Below are 17,857 nucleotides of genomic sequence, written 5' to 3' on the forward strand. Positions count from 1 at the left end.
TATGAGAGAATCTACTTAGTAATCAAATTCTTATGGAAAAATAATTAAAAAGCTTATCTGTAAATTGCTTAATGGGGACATATTTGGTTATGGGTTTGGATTTTGGTAGCCTCAATTTGGCCCCTCTACACATGGCTACACCTTCCAAACTCGGTCCAAATTTATGGTTTCTCTTTCTTCTATAAGTCTAAGCTTCTTGGAGGTGCAATTTTTCGAAGATTTTTTTCTTTTGTCGTGTATCCTTGATTAATGCAACCTCATCTTTAATTGTCGATTCTAGTCTTGAGCGACGACAGGTGTAATCAATGGATAACATTGTTACAAATCATCTCTTTTCTTTATAGGAACTTGGAAAAATAGTTTCGGTATTCATTTTGTTTGTATTTTAGATATCTTAAGATTATCGAAATAATTAATTTCAAGAAAGACCGTCTCTAGAGTTACCATTTTAATTTTTATTTCTATCTAGTTATATTTTATTTTTACTTTTATTTAGTTATATATAGTGTTGAAAATAACATAAATAAATAAATGGTATTTTATTTTGAATATATTAAAAAATAATATTTAATTTTAAATTAATTATATAGACTAGTGCAGAAATTATTTAATATTTAAATTACCTACACTAAATAAACATTATGTATGTTGTTCATTTTAAACTTGTTTATATTAAAATAACACAAATATATGTTATTTTATTTGAAATTTAATCATTTTAAAATAACTTATAGATTTAGTCATGGATAGTTCTTTTTAAATTGTTTAGAAAAAGACTAGATTATGTAGTTTATTTAAACAACGTGCTTCTTATTTGGAGTATTTATTCTAATGTTATTAAAATTGATGTCGAGATAAATTAGGGTTATAATAAGTACACATAGTATAATTTGAATTTTAAAAAATAAAAAATTTTATAATAGTCTTTAAAAATAATAATAAAAAAAACTAGAAAACATAATCGAATCCAATCCTCCAATCCTATTTAGTCATACTCTAAACACCGACTTTGAACTCTAGACTACATAAATTCAAACAATTTTCGGCAATTGAAATATCGAGTTAGCTTGTTTATTATGGCACTGTACATATTTGAAAAACTCTAAACTCTAGACTATATAAATTCAAATAATTTTCGGCAATTGGAAATCTCAAGCTAGTCTATTTATTACACCGTACATATTTAAGAAAGTTAAACTCTAAATTACATAAATTCAAACAATTTTCGGCAATTGAAATTTCGAGCTAGCTATTTATTATTGCACCATACATATTTAAGAAACTCTAAATTGTATAAATTCAAACCTATCTTAGGGCTTACTTTATTTTAATTATTGTATTCTTAATAAATTTTAAAATTAGCTTTTGTGGTTAACCTTTTTATTTAAATTTAAATAAAAAAAAATCAACCCTTATTTATTAGCCTCCTCACTATGGATAAACCAAGCACATGTTTTTTAATTCAATAGCAATAATGATTAAAATTGTAATTTAAGAAGTGAAAAATTAGAAAATTCAAAAGCAATAAAAACGCCAATCAACTCCATTTTCATTAAATACTTTCGAAATATCAACCAACTAGACGAAAGTTAATGAAGATTGAAGTAACAAACTTTTGATGGTTCATACTAATAAAATAAATATTTCCAAGAATAAACCACCAATAAAAATTATTTCTACGGAAAGTATCAAAATTGTGATGTCTTTGGGGAGGAGAACAAAACACCTTAGGTGTGGAAACCTTCCCCTAGCAACGCGTTTTAAACCCTTGAGAGAAGCCTGAAAGGGAAACCCTAAAGAGGGCAATATCTAGTAGTGGTGGATCTGGGTCGTTACAAATGGTATCATAACCAGGCACTGAACGATGTGTCAGCCTTCTCGTTATTCTCCGAAGAGGGGTAGACACAAGACAGTGTACCTGTAAGGACGCTGGCCTCCCATAGGGAGGCAGATTTGGGGGGAGTCCCACATCAAGAAAGGAACGAGTGCGAGCGAAAACGCTGAGCTCCGAAGGGGGGGTGGATTGTGATGTCCCACATTGGTTGGGGAGGAGAACAAAGGGTGTGGAAACCTTCCCCTAGCAGACGCATTTTAAAACCTTGAGGGGAAGCCCAAAAGGGGAAGTCCAAATAAGACAATATCTGCTACCGTTGGGCCTGGATCGTTACAAGAATATAATTTTGATTAACTGATAAATTATAAATTAATAAAAGTATTAGATGCTAAGTATGGGAACTCAAATTAATAGATCGAGAAGTTGTCAAGAACAATTGTATTCATCTAACTTTGACAACACTAAGTTGGATATAAACTTAGAACAACAATGTCGACCCCTGTATCAATCACCACTATTCAGAATCTTTGGAGCCAACCGAAAACTTAGCAATGAAAAATCCAATAGTGTCGAGAGGCGACGATGGATCGAACCTCTGAACAAGGTGTTCTTCGCCAGGTCTTAACCATTCCCTACAAACCAAGCACAAAACATTCAATAAAACGCCATGTACATTCATATCTCAAAGTCATTAAGAACTTTCACGAGCTCCCTCTATTCATCCTCTTTTTTGCATTTCTATCTATCTACGACCACTTCTTTTCTAGCTCCCAATGCATTTTTACTCTCAACTTCTTTCCTCCTCTCACTAGTATCATGTCATCTTAAGCATAACTAAGCTAGTTAAGGCATACACCATGCTAGTTAAGACATACACCCTCAATCAAGAAGTCAAAGATTTATATTTTACTTCAAATTCTTATTTCCATCGAGTAAATGTTTTAACCAAACCCTTGTTCTTAAAGATGGTGAAATTACTAATCACAAGGCAAGAGAAGAATCAGGGAAGATCCTTTTACTTGTTCGTATATGTATTCAAAGCTATACAACTATTATCGTGAATATTTGGTTCTTTTGGTTGAGTTGAATACATTTAACTTAAATTTGGGTATTTTATTATCAAGTTTGAACACTACTTTATCTACTTGATTTTGTTAAGGTTAGGCCTTCTATGACTTGATTCTGAATGCTTGGTTAGTACAATTTTAGGTGATTCCGGAACAAATCTTGAGTTCTAAGTAGGTACTAATTTCACTACGTATCCAAATTCAGATTAAATTAATCCCTTAAACAGGTCATATAGATAGAAACAAAAAAGTTCTGTGAACAATAGATATTGAATTTTTCATAATGAAGGGGAGAGAGCAAAAATAACACTAAGTCAAAGCACTTACTCCACAGAATGATCAGCAAACTCAAAACGACCAACAAGGCCAGGTCCTCCAATTCTCGGATGCTGAAATATCATAAAGTTGCAAAAATAAATGTGAATCAGATAAATTAGATTGTTCGAAGTGAGTGAATGCTGAAAGAGCAGCAAAGCTGTGGTGCGAAGGTTAATGGAATAGGAAGGAAGCAATAATCATGTGCTATCTAACCTGTGGTGCCAATGTTAAGAACTTGTACGCATCCAAAGCATATCGTACCAAAGCTTCATTCTCACCGGGGTTTATTGTACATCTGGCAGTGTAAAAGTATTACGCAAAAACTTCAGTTGAATATAATGGCAACAAAATTCAGAATAATTTGATCTAAAAAAAAAAAAAAAAAGCTAGAAGCAGAAAATTTTGGGGTGTGAGCAATGCCTCGCGAGGAGTATTAGTGGGGTGGATCACAGTATAACGTAATGGGAAGGACCAAACAACCCGACTATTAAAACAGTTGCAGCAAAATTACAAGAGCTCCCGAGTTGATAGCATAATTTAGGGGGGAAATGGATAGCGAGTTTGGCCCAAGTAGAAACATTGAAACGATTAATTTCCCGAACCTCCTCTACGTCGTTATTCCTATCTTAGAAGATCCTATCATCCCTTCCCATTTATTAGCTAATAAAATACAGCCATGACCGCGAGATCTCAAAGAATGTTCTTTGAAGGGTGGCAACCATATTAGTTCAAAAGCAGACGTTCTATCCAAATTGCATCAACTTGTGGTACACAATAAACAAGAAAAAGTATAGTGCTGCATACTCACGTTGAATATACAATGACTCCACCCGGCCGGACTAATTGGACGGCCTGATCAAACATGCGCCTCTGATACTTTGCATGGTGCTTCAACGACGCAAGGGTTTCCTGGCAAAGACAATATATCAATCTCAAGTTTCCAATCATCGAGGCTTTAGCGAATGAATTACATATAGAACATGCACCAGCATAATTTTGAAAAGAAATTAGATGGTACAAAGCCATTTCTAAACCAAACATTACAGATACACACATAAACATGCATTCAGTTAATCATTGAAGTGATTCTACCTCCCCAGCAAATAGTCGAGGTCTTAAACCGAGGGCCGAGCAAGGAGCGTCAAGAAGGACTCTGTCAAAGCTGTTGGGAGCAAAACCTTTCGAGTTTTCAGCTCTACCGCCCATGCATTGATTTCTTCCTGGACCATTTCGTGGTCTCTTACCATTCTTCCTCCCTTCAGCTTCATTAACAAAAATTCTCTCATTCAGTTTTCCCACGGCCGATTAAAAAAAATATGAAACTGAATTTGCAATCACGGATAGAGAAACACATATGATGCAGTCAAAGAGGTGAAACCCAGAACAGAACTTTGGAAAATAACAGTTGTACTGATCTCAATCCAAGCTTGCATTTTTTTTTTCTTTTTTTTTCTTTTTTTTAAGAAACCGTGTTTTCATTGTGACAAATAAAAGAATATTGGAACACAAAAAAAACAAGCCCAAACAAATGTATAACGAAACTAATTATAGGTCTTCAAGCTAAAGAACAAGACCAAGCTCATTATTACAATATATATAATATATATAAAAATTAAATCCTAGTCACCAAAGCCCAAAGGGAAGCATTCTTCAGAGTTTTTCATTAATAAATATAAGCAATCCATAAAATGAACTGTACCAAAAAGGGGGGGGGGGGGGGGGGGGGGGGATCAATGTAAGTAATTTTTACGAAGGAAAAGTATAAAAAAGAGTCCAAAAAATAATATTCCTATACCCAAAAAAAAAAGAATCAAAATACACATTTCCGAACTTGGATAGTCAGGGACTTTCCAAAAGCAATCATGATGTCAAAGTCTACCTATTTCATTCCACACTTAGAATATAGAATAAGCACGTGTGGAAGATGAATGCTGCATTTTATTCCTTGGATCCCAAGTTCAAACTCCTAGATCTGTAAGAAACTATTCCACAAGGCAGGATTCTATATGTATATATACATATAACTAAAAGTTTTTAATATGAAACATTGACCAAAAGGGATGGGGAGGAAAGCTAAGAAACTATTACTATTAGCCCAATAGTTTCTTAAAGTTATAAGAATAAAGATAACCTACCATTTTGCTTCCTAATCTTATCAACTTCCAATATTTCAGTAATTGAGGATGGTTTTTCATTGTCAAGATTCATTGAACTGGAACCATCATTCACAACACTGTCGTTGGCATCAACACAAACTGAATCAGAGCTTTTGCAGGAATCAGTCCTTCGATTGACAGATTTCAGAGCATCAAGCTTATAGGTTTTTATACAGCTCAACCCCATTTCAGCAGCCAGTTTCTGAATATTCATCACCTGAACGTGAGTTTGAGAAAGGTTAACAAAGCAAGCAGACCATTGAACTTAATCTACACTTGGGAAGAATAGTTTGCACAGTTTAAATCCAGGATATGAGAAACAGAACGGAATAATTGAAAACATCTTTGTCATATCTCCAAGTTCATAACTCTACCTTATTATGGGACCGATCAGCAGCAATGATCTCCCCTTCATCCTTCATAAGGATGGCAATTGCAGTTGTTTTTCCCCCAGGTGCCGCACACATGTCTAATATGCGTTCACCTTTTTGTGGATCTAAGGTGAGAAATATGAAAAAGATATCCATTTAGGAGGAAATCAAACCATCCATAGTTAGCAAAAGGAAAAACCAAACCAAAACAAAACAATGATCAATGTGAACAAAATAAATAGACATAATGGTGACAGTGAAAAAATGACGAGCTGGGAAAATTATATTAATTGTTCAAAAAACCTCATTATAGGTTTTAATCTGCTCAATTGATTTTAACCTCAAAATCGAGTGTCCATCACGTAAGGTACAGGAGATAAGCAATGAGAAACACTAAGCTCAAGTACTTGTCTGGTACTGGACTGAATGGAAGGAAAACCACCGGGATAGGAAGGTTGATAGCAAAACAGAAACTTTAAAGATGTTGAAACAAAATTAGGTCTATAAAAAGTACCTAAAGCATGAGCAGTGACAATGCTTGGCAGGTTTTGAAGAAAGATTTCTCCCTCAAGCACATCTGTAAAAGAGAAAATATTAAACTTGAAAACAAATAGGTTTATGTTAAACAGTCACAGTCACAACATGTAAGGCAAATGCTAACATTAAATTCCATCCCTGCAGGCAAATAACCTACGTAATCTAGACTGCAACAAGAACCTACGGCTAATAGTACAACCAAGGAACACAAACTGCAAAATCATTTTCAAGGTTCTGAGCATGTACATTTACAGCAATGATTTATCAAAATTATGAAAACATAACCACCATGCAAATGCTTGATCTTATACTTCTTACACAATATATAAGGAGAATCATACAAAACCCTCCAATGCCATGGTTGGGTTGCTATATGTATGATTTCTGACAAACTTGGTAAAATACTTTGCCAATGTTTGCAGCAGATCCTCTGTCTGTAATATTCAAGATCTACAGCAGTCAAATTAACAATGATGTCTGAGAATATCTCAAACACCTTGAAATGTAAATAGCGCTGGTTGACCAATGTCGGAAATCATAGAAGAACTTTACATATTCATTCATTAATATTTTGAAATTGGGTACACAGAATGAAACTAAAATATCGTCAACTATACAGGAACCTTAAATCCTTTAACTACTGTTTCTAATCATATTTGTCAACTTCAGAAAAACGAAGCAAAATAATAAAACACGGATGGAAATTTAAATACTCTAATATAAAGGAGAAAAATACCATAAAAGGATGGTAGCTTAAATACTCTATTATGCATGTCCACAGCAACTCCTTCGCAAACACGAAAAATCCCAGCCCTTGACATTGCTGTTGTTCCTTGACCAATGTATAATCCACTCCTTTCAGGATGATAAGGATCTGCAAAAAGAAGTTAACATTACGTATTAATTTAGCCCCCAGATATTAAAAAGCTGAAAATATACATTAAAAAAATAAATAAGGAATTTTAACCCCAAAATACAAATAAACTTTGCTTTGGACCAGGACCAGCTAGAGGAAAGCACAAAATAGTGGGGAAAATAATTGAATTACAAACAGTTTCTGGAGATAAAATTCTCCTGAAGAAATGGAAAAGATATCTATTCCAAGCAGTTAAGTTCGACACTCATCCTCTTAAGCAAAATAGACCATTGATAATTTCCATCATTTTCTTTAGTTTCCGAAGACAAATAAACAATACAACCAACAAAAAAGAAAAGATTCAAGAATTAAAATGTTAGATTAAATAAAAGTTAATTGAGTGATGAACTTCCTACCAGTTGGTAATCCCTGCACAACAGTCCCTCGAGTAATGCCAAGACTCCATCCACCATCAAGCCCAGGCTGCTCCACAGCAACTGAAATAGCAACTACATCCCCTTTCTCAACATGAGCGCTGCAAGCCATAACACCGGGAACATAAACCTATAGGAAACTACAATTAGAAAACAGCTTTGTGATAAGTGCATAACCAATATCAGTAAAAATTAACAACAGGAATTAAATGCCATTTTCTCTAAAAGCAATGAAGTACACCATTCAGATGAATAAAATGATAAATGAGAGGCAAAAAGAACAACAATCAAATTCCCCCACGATGCATAGAAATCCTTAAGTAATATTTTGTTGAAACTATCATAATATTGCAAACATTTTGATACTCAACATAACTTATCTCACATTGCTTGTCTTATAACTAAGACAAAATCTAATATAAGACGCAAAATGATCAATACCAAGACAATAGAAATCCAACGGTGGTTGATGACATCAAAAGAATAAATAGATACTTCTGTAGAAAAGAATCAACAACAAAAAATGCCAATATATATTTTGAATTGTTCATAAAATTCTCACACAAACAAACAATCTAACCTGAGCACCTCGAAGAACTGCCTCCGCACATTTGCGACTCACAATCACTTCTTTTGGAGGTCTGCCATTTGCATAACCATAATCAATTGTGTGTGGTCCTGAACCCCCTACAAATACAACGTAGTCTAACCCAGGTACCTGACATCTTGAGATGGACGGATGTTCAAAATTTTCAGTAATTGGGTTTTTCTCATCACTAATCTTCACTGAAGCTTTTTGACTGCCACTTTGCGTAAGTTCAATACCATTGACATCACCATCGCCACCTTTCAATGTTGTATTTTCTGAATTTGGTTTTCCCATTTCTGTAACAATAGTTGATAGCTTCTTGATAACGGTATCAGTTGTGGACTTGAGTGTATTTACACGTATACATGAGTAACAAGACGGACGCCTGACCATTAGGTTCGTAGATCAATTTAAGTATATCATCTGAATATGTATAATATCAACACAACAAAGATAAAGATCATAAGAAATGGTTGTTAACAATATCTCAACCACGCTAATGGCATATGTTTTATGTACAACACACACATATTATTTGCACCTTCATATGGAATATACTATTAGAGCAACCAAGTACTATTGTTGCAAAACGGCTGCGTAAAGTGGCATAGAGATTTAGGAACAGTGTCCTCCAAAATTGAACTACCCAAATGCTTAACTAATGGGTGTAGGTTTGCATTTAGCAAATATCGTTAAGGAACCTTTTTTTCTCTAAAATAACCAGCAAACTATATGCCCATTACTGATATTTGTAACCAAACTATATTATTGCGGCAGAGTCCCCGGGTTCGCTAGGTACATTGGCTTTCGAGTAACTGAAAGTGTAAGAATAAATATGATCATTTGAAATGGCTAAAACCAATACGCAGGAGACTGATGCAATGTGTTTTCCGAATTCAACAATGAAATTCTTACATTTCCAGAAAATATAAGCATATAACAAATTGGCGACTGCACACAAGTAATTTCATCCATTTAGAAGCTCCACATACGTAACGATATTAAGATTTTGATCAAGCTCAATCGCGTAAACAATCAAAGAAACGGTACAGATGAGGATTACAATCGGTCGGCCCTGTTTTTTGTACAGCAACAATACAGAGCAATGTGAAGCTAGTACCTATGGAGAAGAGAGTGTACAAAGCAAAAAGGAAGAAGAAAAGTACGTTAGAGCTTTGGAAATGAGGGCGAAATGCTCAGCTCCATAGGCCTTCGTGAAATACTCCTCCACCTGAGAATTCCATCTCAAAACAGGATTGAAACAGTATCTTTCTGACAGATCCTCCATCTGCTCCGCCATTTTCTTCCAAGTTAAGCCACAATATGGAACACAAACCTGGGATTTAGGGTTTTTGAGAGTAGGGAAGGATCTGCTAAAAGTTTTGAGAAGACAGTCCCTCGCTTTCTTCATTCAAAGAGAGCCACGGCGAGAACGCGAAGCTCGGCCGCAATGGCGGCAACAGGCGAGCTAGATTGCTATGCATATGGGCCCAAGCCCAATTACTCGTCTATTGAGCCCAAGCCCAAATATTCGTTGATTTGGGCCCAAGCCCAATTACTCGTCTATTGAGCCCAAGCCCAAATATTCGTTGATTTGGGCCCAAGCCCAATTAATTGAACGTGTTGACCAGTATATTAGGCCCAACGTTCTCACTCGCACACCGCTTAGTGTCTAGCTATTTATAACAACCCAAATTCATCGCTAGCAGATATTTTATCTACTTTGACTCATTACATATCATTACTAACCTCACAGTTTTAAAACATATCTACTAGAAAACGTTTCCACACTCAGGAATGTTGCGTTCTCCTCTCCAACCAACGTGGGATCTCACAAAAACATTACTCGACACTCTCTTTCCAATTTCATGAATCTCCCTTCTTCGAGACGATATCTCCGTTGCTTGTAACTTTACAATCAAGCTCGATGAGCCAATTTGGACAGGCACGACCCTTATGTTGAAACATACGTTATTTTAAGAGTTGAAAGAGATAGAAAGATATTCTCGAGCTCGAGGTCATAAATATGAGTAGATAAACTCGTTGTAACTTTATTATGAAATTTTCTTTGAGTTTATGCTCAGTAACAGTGAATATGAGTAGATAAACTCGTTGTCCTAGGCATCTACAAATTCATCGGACTTTTATGATTTGATTTATTAAAAAAATTTTAATTCCGTTCACTTCTTTTATGTGTTTAATGTGTTTAATGCCATTGATTATTTACTTTATCGAATTAGATTCACATTTAACCGAAGATATTTAGACTAAACTTTTTTTAAATGATTATTAAATAACGTTTGACCACGTTAAAAATAATGGACTAATTTAATAGTTTATTTTTAATATTATATATATACTAAATTATTTGAAGATTTAGAAATCAAAATTGGTTGGCCATAGGAATTTTCTTTTTCTTTTTTTTTTCTTTTTTTTTTTTTTTTTTTTTGAAAAAAAAAAAGGGAAATTCTATTTGTTGAAGGGCAGAGGATTTATTATTATTATTATTATTATTTATTTATTATTATTATTTATTATTATTATTATTATTATTATTTATATGTGGAAAATTTTTGTAAAGTGGAGATGGAGTTCATCATCATTGACTTTGCTGAGTTTGTTAGTTAAATTAATTGAACCTTTTTATTCATCCCTTTTTAATTTCCCATTATTTTTCATGGATAAACTATTACATTTTTAAAGTCCAAAAAAATTAGGTTTATATTTGAAAATAGTGTTTTTACTGGTTTATTATTCCCTTTTGAACCCAATAAATAATCAACACGATGATTCGTTCCATTACGAGTGGAAAAAATAGCCCGTGAAAAAAAGTTATTATAATTTGAATCTTCTTTCGATCAAACGTTAATTGACACGTACTCAGATCTCAGATCTAGAGATGTCCATGGGACAAGTGGGGAGGGGCAGAGAAGTCTTCCCCGGTTCCGGTTTCTGCCTCTTATTTCATTCTCTATTCCCGTTAACTTATTTATTCATGTTTGTAAAGTTTAAGGTGGGAAACGTGCTCTCCGTGTAAAAAAAAATTATGCATTTTTTATACATTTTTTGAAAAATATTCCTTTAATTTTGTTTTGCTAGTGAACAAATGACTGAATATTGAACAAGCAACACGTTGGTGTTTAAGTCTTTACGTATCCTTGAGTTATGTCTATATTGAATAAGTGAGTTCAGATAGCTTAACGCTCAGTTATAAAAATAATTTTTTTTTTTTTTGACGATTTATTCCGTTCCAAAGATCTCACGTGTCTATAGTATTTTGGGCATCAAAAAATTAAATTCAATTGCTTGAATAACTTGGCGTGGTCTATAGTGGAAGGGAGACTAATAGAACATTGCAATGAGATTGGACTATGAATTTTAATTAATTAAATATAATATCAAAGTGGCCGTGACTTTTGCGGTAAATGGACGGCCATCATTTTTTCTTCCTTTATTAAAAAAAAAAAACAATAATAAATTAAAATTTTAATTTTAAATTATAAATTTAGCCCTAAAATTTTAGAAAAATTAGAATTTTGTCTCAATAATTTTAAATATTATAATTAGAGACTATTTATAAATTTTAAACTTTTAAAATTACAGAGATTAAATTCTAAAAAATTTATAGGAATCTAAATTGTAATTTTTTTTTTCTATTTTTTCGATATTTAATTTTGAAGACAACTTGACTATATTTGATTTTTTAAATATATATATAATAATTATAATAATAATTATTATTATTATTATTATTTTTGTGCTCCATCATAAATTAGACGAAAGACATTCAATTGGACCCACGTGAGAGTCATCATCCAACGAAACGAGGAAGGGAAGGAAGAACAAGAGCCAAGAAAGAAAAGCATTGGTTTTTTTTTTTTTTTTTTTTTTTTTTTTTTTTTTTTTTTTTTTTTCTTTCTTATTCCCTTAAAATTCCATTTTTCAAAGTCAAATAAGAGAAAAGGAAGTAGGGTCAAAGTTGGAATCCTCTACATCCGTTCACATGTTACAACCGAGTTCTAGTCAAAGTTTACGCTGATCCAATGACCCACGTCAGGAGTGGGTGGCGTTCTCGAAATTCCACTGTTTTTTCTTTATTAGAAAATCAAACATATTGTATCACAATCGTACTCTTGTTATAGAGGAGCAGTGGTTGTGCGACACTTATTTTAATCCAATGAACAAGTCAATCTTGTGAGATTTGAACTTTACCGACCGTATTTTTTAGATAAATATTTTAAAATACGATGAAAACAATTTTAAAGAAATCAATGTTATAAGATTAAAAGAAAACAAGCAATAATCAAGACTTTGATAGTATGTAAAGCAGGTACGAAAATGTAATGACCCAGATCCACGGTTAGTAGTGGTGCTAAGAGAAGGTTTCCACACCCTTATACAATCAATGTGGGACATCACAATCCACCCCCTTCGAGCCCCAGCGCCTTCGCTGGCACTCTTTCCTTCCTCCAATCGATGTGGGATCGTCCCAAATCCACCCCCCGTTGAGGCCCAGCATCCGGCTCTGATACCATTTCTAACGACTCAGATCCACCGCTGGGAGATATTGTCCTCTTTGGGCTTTCCCTTTCAAACTTCTGCTCAAGGCTTTAAAACGTGTTTGCTATAGAAAGGTTTTCACACCTTTATAAATGGTAGTTTATTCTTTCTCAACCACTATGGGACATCACATAAAATTTGACAATTAGTAAAAAAAAAACGCACAAAAAAACATGAATGAAGCTTGAGTTTTCCTTCAAAACTTGTCGTGAGCATGTTAAAATCATAACGCCACACAAATACGACTATAAGGATAATATTTGAAGGCTGGCATTGGATTATTATTGGCAGACAGCCAATCCAATGTCTTTTGTTAGTTTATTTGGTTTATTTGCACCATGTTTTTGCTGTTCTTATTTTCGTATGCCAATTTGGCGTCTGTCGTTGAGAAAAATGGAGTCCATGTTTTGGAAGCAAGCCTTCACCTTCTCCCATAGAAATTTCTAGATACACAGGTTCAATGTAATTAATAATTTTAAGCCAAAATTTAAAATTTTATTATTTATTTAAATGATTAGTAATTTTATGTACTTCCAATATTTAAAAAGTTCAGTTAAGCTATGCTCATATTGATATCGAAATATTACAAAATTCATGTATTCTGACGTGGATATAATATTTTGTTCCGTTAGGTTTGTTATAGGTTTATTGTCAAAAACATTAATAATATATTATTTTTTTTAAATATTTTTCTTGATTTTCAATAAATTATTTGACAATAAGCGCGTTTTTTTTTTCTATTTATCTAATTAATTAATATCCAAGAGTATAAATTATATAATATTAAGTAGTATTTATAATTATAACTAGAATAAAATGTATTTTTTTTTGCTCCTTTATGTTATTATTTATATTTCATGATTTATTTTTTAAAGTAATTATTATTATTATTATAATTTTATTAGTGTGAAAAGTGTTTAAAAAAATCAATGGTAATGTGGGACAACAAAATAAAAAATAAAAAAAATTATTTCTGTTTTTAATTAAATGGATTTTTTTTTGTTTAAAAAATTATTCATTTATTGAAATTAAAATAATTGTCGAATAGTATTTAAAATTAATTATTGAATTTCTTCATTTAATTTTCGATGAATTAATTAATATATGTGCTCACAGTACCAGTGAATTTTGTTTAGCATTCAAAAGTCCGAGGTGGGGGTATTTAAGTAATTTCACATATTTTAAAGTTGATGAGGTCTAATCAAAGATGACTTAGAGGAAACAAAAAAGCTAAGACATATTTTATTAAATTTTAATTAATTTGAACTATTTTTTCAACTATATGGTTTTTTTAAAAATGTATTTCAATTTTTTTTAATAAAATTTGAGTAATTTAAAACATATTTAATAAAATTAATTTTTTTTAATTTAGTTAGTAGATCGATAAATATTGATGTTTAAAAAATAGATAAAATAAAATTGAAAATTTTATTGTTAATTTTTTTTTTATTAAATAGATATAAATTAAAAGATTTATAAATTTGTTTGGTAGTTTTTAAAATTAAATAGATAATTTAAATTTATATTGATAAAAAATTAAAATTTGAGTTTGAAATTTGAAATAATAGTAATATAATATAAAGCTAAATAAACAATTTATTTATATATTAATAGTAATAATTTTAATGTGCATTTCAAAATTTTATAAATCTTTTAAAAATATAATAATATATTATTGAAACTTTTTAAAATTTAAAAGTAAATTCATTAAAATTTTAAAGGTATTTTAAAATTTGGTTAAAAGTTTGGATATTATTAAATAGTAAATGTAGGATTATTTTTATTAATTTAGCTTAATAATAATTTAAAATGGGAGATTGAAAATAATAAATAATAAAAATAAAAAGGGAAGCGGTCAAATAAAGGAAAATAAAATAGACCGGTCAAAGCTTGGTAACAAGGAAGCGAGTTTTGCTTGAGCTCTTTATTTTTTATTTTTTTTATTTTTTTATTTTTCATTTTTTTCTTCTCTTCTTTTTCTCGTCAATGGTATTTATTAGTCAAATTATTTTTTTTATTTAGTTGTATAATAAAATTTTAAATTTTAAATCTAGTGTAGAATACAATTTTGAATTTTTTTTTTAATTTTTTTTAATAATAAATTAACACTCATTATATATATATTTTTTAATTCTTAATTTATAGACTTATTAATAAATAGAAAATATAAATCTCTATTAAACATAAAATTTAATATAAATTTTATAATTAGTAGATATTAATTTGTTGAGATTTCAAATATATCAAAATTTTATGTAAAAAAATTAAAAATTATTAACGTATTAGATATTTGAAAATTAGAAAATAAGAAAAAAAAACATAAAAAATTTGTAAATTATAATAAGTGGTCTTCATTCAAACCTAATTTAATAAATAAGATATTATTATATGGAAAATCTAATTCAAAATAAAATAATATTTCTTCCTTAATTTTGGATCGAAAGTTAAGCACGAGTGATTATAAATGGTATCAAAATGGTATCCTTATAGCAAGATGTGACTCGGGGATGAACCAAGACAGAAACTGGTGATCACGTGATACCTGAATAAATGAGAGGGTACACGAATGAATCAATGCCACATCCAAATTGGTGACCACGTCATACTCGAGAACAATTTTATATTACTGACTTCCCTATGTGTATATATATATATATTTCAATATCTATAAATTAAATTGGATTTCTGGAATTTGGTATAAAAGCGTGTTGTGTTGAGTTGAATTGCGCCCCTTAGAATCAAATATAAACTCTCCCGTATTTATTACAAATCCCTATCTTTTTAGTTCTTCCCTTTAATTTCCACCATTTTCTCTCTCTCTCTAAGTTCTCTCCTTCTCTCTCTTCCCTGCTTCCGCGCATCTCATTTCCAGGATTTCGCCTCCTGGTCTTCACAATTCCTGTCTGGTTTGTTCTTGATTTCTGTGTAATTTTTGTGAATCTGATTTTTCACTTCGATTTCACTTTCTGGATTTGATTTTTTTTTTTTTTTTTTTTTTTTTTTTTTTTGTCTGTGAGCTCTGTGAAATTGTTTGATTCTTCATCCCTCGTTTGAGGTGACGCGTAATGAATTTTCTCGGAAAACAATCAGGCAGTACTAGAGGTTTTCAAAATTGCAGTGTGTATCTTGCATTGATTTTCCTCTTGCTTTTTTCCGGCGTATTTGATACGATTGCTGAAGCGCATGTTCGTCAAGGATTCAACGAGTCCAATCGGTCTGGTGTTTTCGGAATCGAATTGCCAGAAAATATTAGCTCTGGTATTGCTTCTTCTTCGGCGAGTGCTCCGTGTAGTTTCAGTAATGAAGATGAAGAAGAGGAAGAGAGGTTTATGGCGAATTCGGTGAAGCTTCACTTGAAAAAGCGGTCAACGAGTCGAGTGACGGAACCGAAGGAATCGATTACTGAATCTGCAGTTAGGGATTTGGCGAGAATCCAAACGCTTCATAAGAGAATCACGGAGAGGAAGAATCAAGATACGACTTCGAGACTGAAGAATGGCAATGCTGAGCGGAGGAAACCGGCGGAGGCGGTTTCTCCGGCCGCTTCGCCTGATTCTTACTCCGGCTACTTCTCCGGTCAGCTTATGGCGACTCTGGAATCTGGCGTTAGTCTTGGCTCTGGTGAGTACTTCATTGACGTCTTCGTCGGTTCTCCGCCCAAACATTTCTCTCTGATTCTCGATACCGGTAGCGATTTGAACTGGATTCAATGTGTTCCTTGCCATGATTGTTTCGAGCAAACCGGGCCTTATTACGACCCTAAAGATTCAATTTCTTTCAGAAACATAACCTGTAACGATCCTCGATGTCAATTAGTTTCGTCTCCAGATCCTCCGCAGCCGTGCAAATCCGAGACGCAATCGTGCCCTTACTTTTACTGGTACGGCGACAGTTCGAACACCACTGGCGATTTCGCGCTCGAGACGTTCACCGTCAATCTGACCTCGTCGACGACGCGGAAGTCGGAGTTTCGGCGAGTGGAGAATGTGATGTTCGGATGCGGCCATTGGAACAGAGGCCTCTTCCATGGCGCCGCCGGACTTTTAGGGCTTGGCCGAGGACCTCTCTCGTTTTCATCGCAGCTTCAATCGCTCTACGGCCATTCTTTCTCCTACTGTCTTGTTGATCGAAACAGTGATACGAGCGTGAGCAGCAAACTGATTTTCGGCGAAGACAGAGATCTATTAACTCATCCCGAACTGAAATACACATCGCTAATCGGCGGAAAGGAAAATCCAGTCGACACATTCTACTATCTGCAAATCAAATCGATCTTCGTCGGAGGAGAGAAACTCCAAATCCCCGAGGAGACCTGGAACATTTCCGCCGACGGCGCCGGCGGAACAATCATCGATTCCGGCACAACTCTCAGCTATTTCTCCGATCCGGCTTACCGAATCATCAAAGAAGCATTCCTGAGGAAAGTAAAGAACTATAAACTGGTTGAAGATTTTCCGATCTTACATCCTTGCTACAACGTCTCCAGCGCTGATAAACTTGAATTTCCAGAATTCGAAATCCAGTTCGCCGACGGCGCCGCGTGGAAATTCCCGGTGGAGAATTACTTCATCAGAATCGAGCAATTCGATATGGTTTGCTTGGCGATGTTAGGGACTCCAAAATCGGCTCTGTCGATCATCGGAAATTACCAGCAGCAGAATTTTCACATACTGTACGATACGAAGAACTCGAGACTGGGGTTTGCGCCGATGAGATGCGCTGACGTTTAATTAGTTCCATCCCTAAGCATAATCTTAATCTTAGAAGTAGAGGAACACTGTTCTTTCTTGTATTATTATTAATTTTTTTAGTGTTAATAATTTAATTTTCTCGAGAGAGGAGAGCATACAAATGATTTTGTGGGAAAAAAGAACAAGTTAACAACATTATTATTATTATTATTATTATTTTGTTAAATATTATCCAAGTCTTCCATTACAAAAATCTCCACACTCCATGAATTTTATGAATTATGACACTCAATTTATATAAAAACGTTTTCAAATTTTGTTAGTAAAGGGAATAATTGCAAAATAATAATAATAATAATTGCAAAATAATATATAGAAACATAAATGCGAGGACCTCAACGAATACGACATGTTCGTGTTAACAAAACTGTAAACACTATCACA

General features: G+C 33.0%; 2 protein-coding genes across 5 annotated transcripts; one reads left to right on the plus strand and one right to left on the minus strand.

The window, feature by feature from the left end:
• Positions 1-2,215: 2,215 nt before the first annotated feature.
• LOC111789409 (NOL1/NOP2/sun family protein) lies at positions 2,216-9,631 on the minus strand. 3 transcript variants are annotated; one of them, XM_087121802.1, is made up of 13 exons: positions 9,499-9,631; positions 9,329-9,450; positions 8,154-8,547; positions 7,556-7,703; positions 7,020-7,157; positions 6,261-6,323; positions 5,750-5,871; positions 5,355-5,592; positions 4,312-4,481; positions 4,028-4,128; positions 3,433-3,514; positions 3,229-3,290; positions 2,216-2,466 (listed from the first exon to the last, which is right to left on the minus strand). In XM_087121802.1, exons 1-13 carry the CDS (start codon positions 9,571-9,573, stop codon positions 2,349-2,351), a joined length of 1,833 nt encoding a protein of 610 aa, XP_086977928.1. In that variant the 5' UTR covers positions 9,574-9,631; the 3' UTR covers positions 2,216-2,348. The 3 variants fall into 3 exon arrangements, with proteins under 3 accessions (XP_086977928.1, XP_023525941.2, XP_086977929.1); XM_023670173.2 differs by having other exon boundaries at positions 9,329-9,598; XM_087121803.1 differs by lacking the exons at positions 9,329-9,450; positions 9,499-9,631 and having other exon boundaries at positions 8,154-8,214; positions 8,292-8,483.
• A 5,812-nt stretch (positions 9,632-15,443) lies between these two features.
• LOC147793390 (aspartyl protease family protein 2-like) lies at positions 15,444-17,641 on the plus strand. 2 transcript variants are annotated; one of them, XM_087120954.1, is made up of 2 exons: positions 15,445-15,628; positions 15,813-17,641. In XM_087120954.1, exon 2 carries the CDS (start codon positions 16,052-16,054, stop codon positions 17,450-17,452), a length of 1,401 nt encoding a protein of 466 aa, XP_086977080.1. In that variant the 5' UTR covers positions 15,445-15,628; positions 15,813-16,051; the 3' UTR covers positions 17,453-17,641. The 2 variants fall into 2 exon arrangements, with proteins under 2 accessions (XP_086977079.1, XP_086977080.1); XM_087120953.1 differs by having other exon boundaries at positions 15,444-17,641.
• The last annotated feature ends 216 nt before the right edge of the window (positions 17,642-17,857 follow it).

This window comes from Cucurbita pepo, chromosome 2, assembly GCF_057944985.1.
Source record: "Cucurbita pepo subsp. pepo isolate OVF chromosome 2, ASM5794498v1, whole genome shotgun sequence".
Lineage (NCBI taxonomy): Eukaryota > Viridiplantae > Streptophyta > Magnoliopsida > Cucurbitales > Cucurbitaceae > Cucurbita > Cucurbita pepo.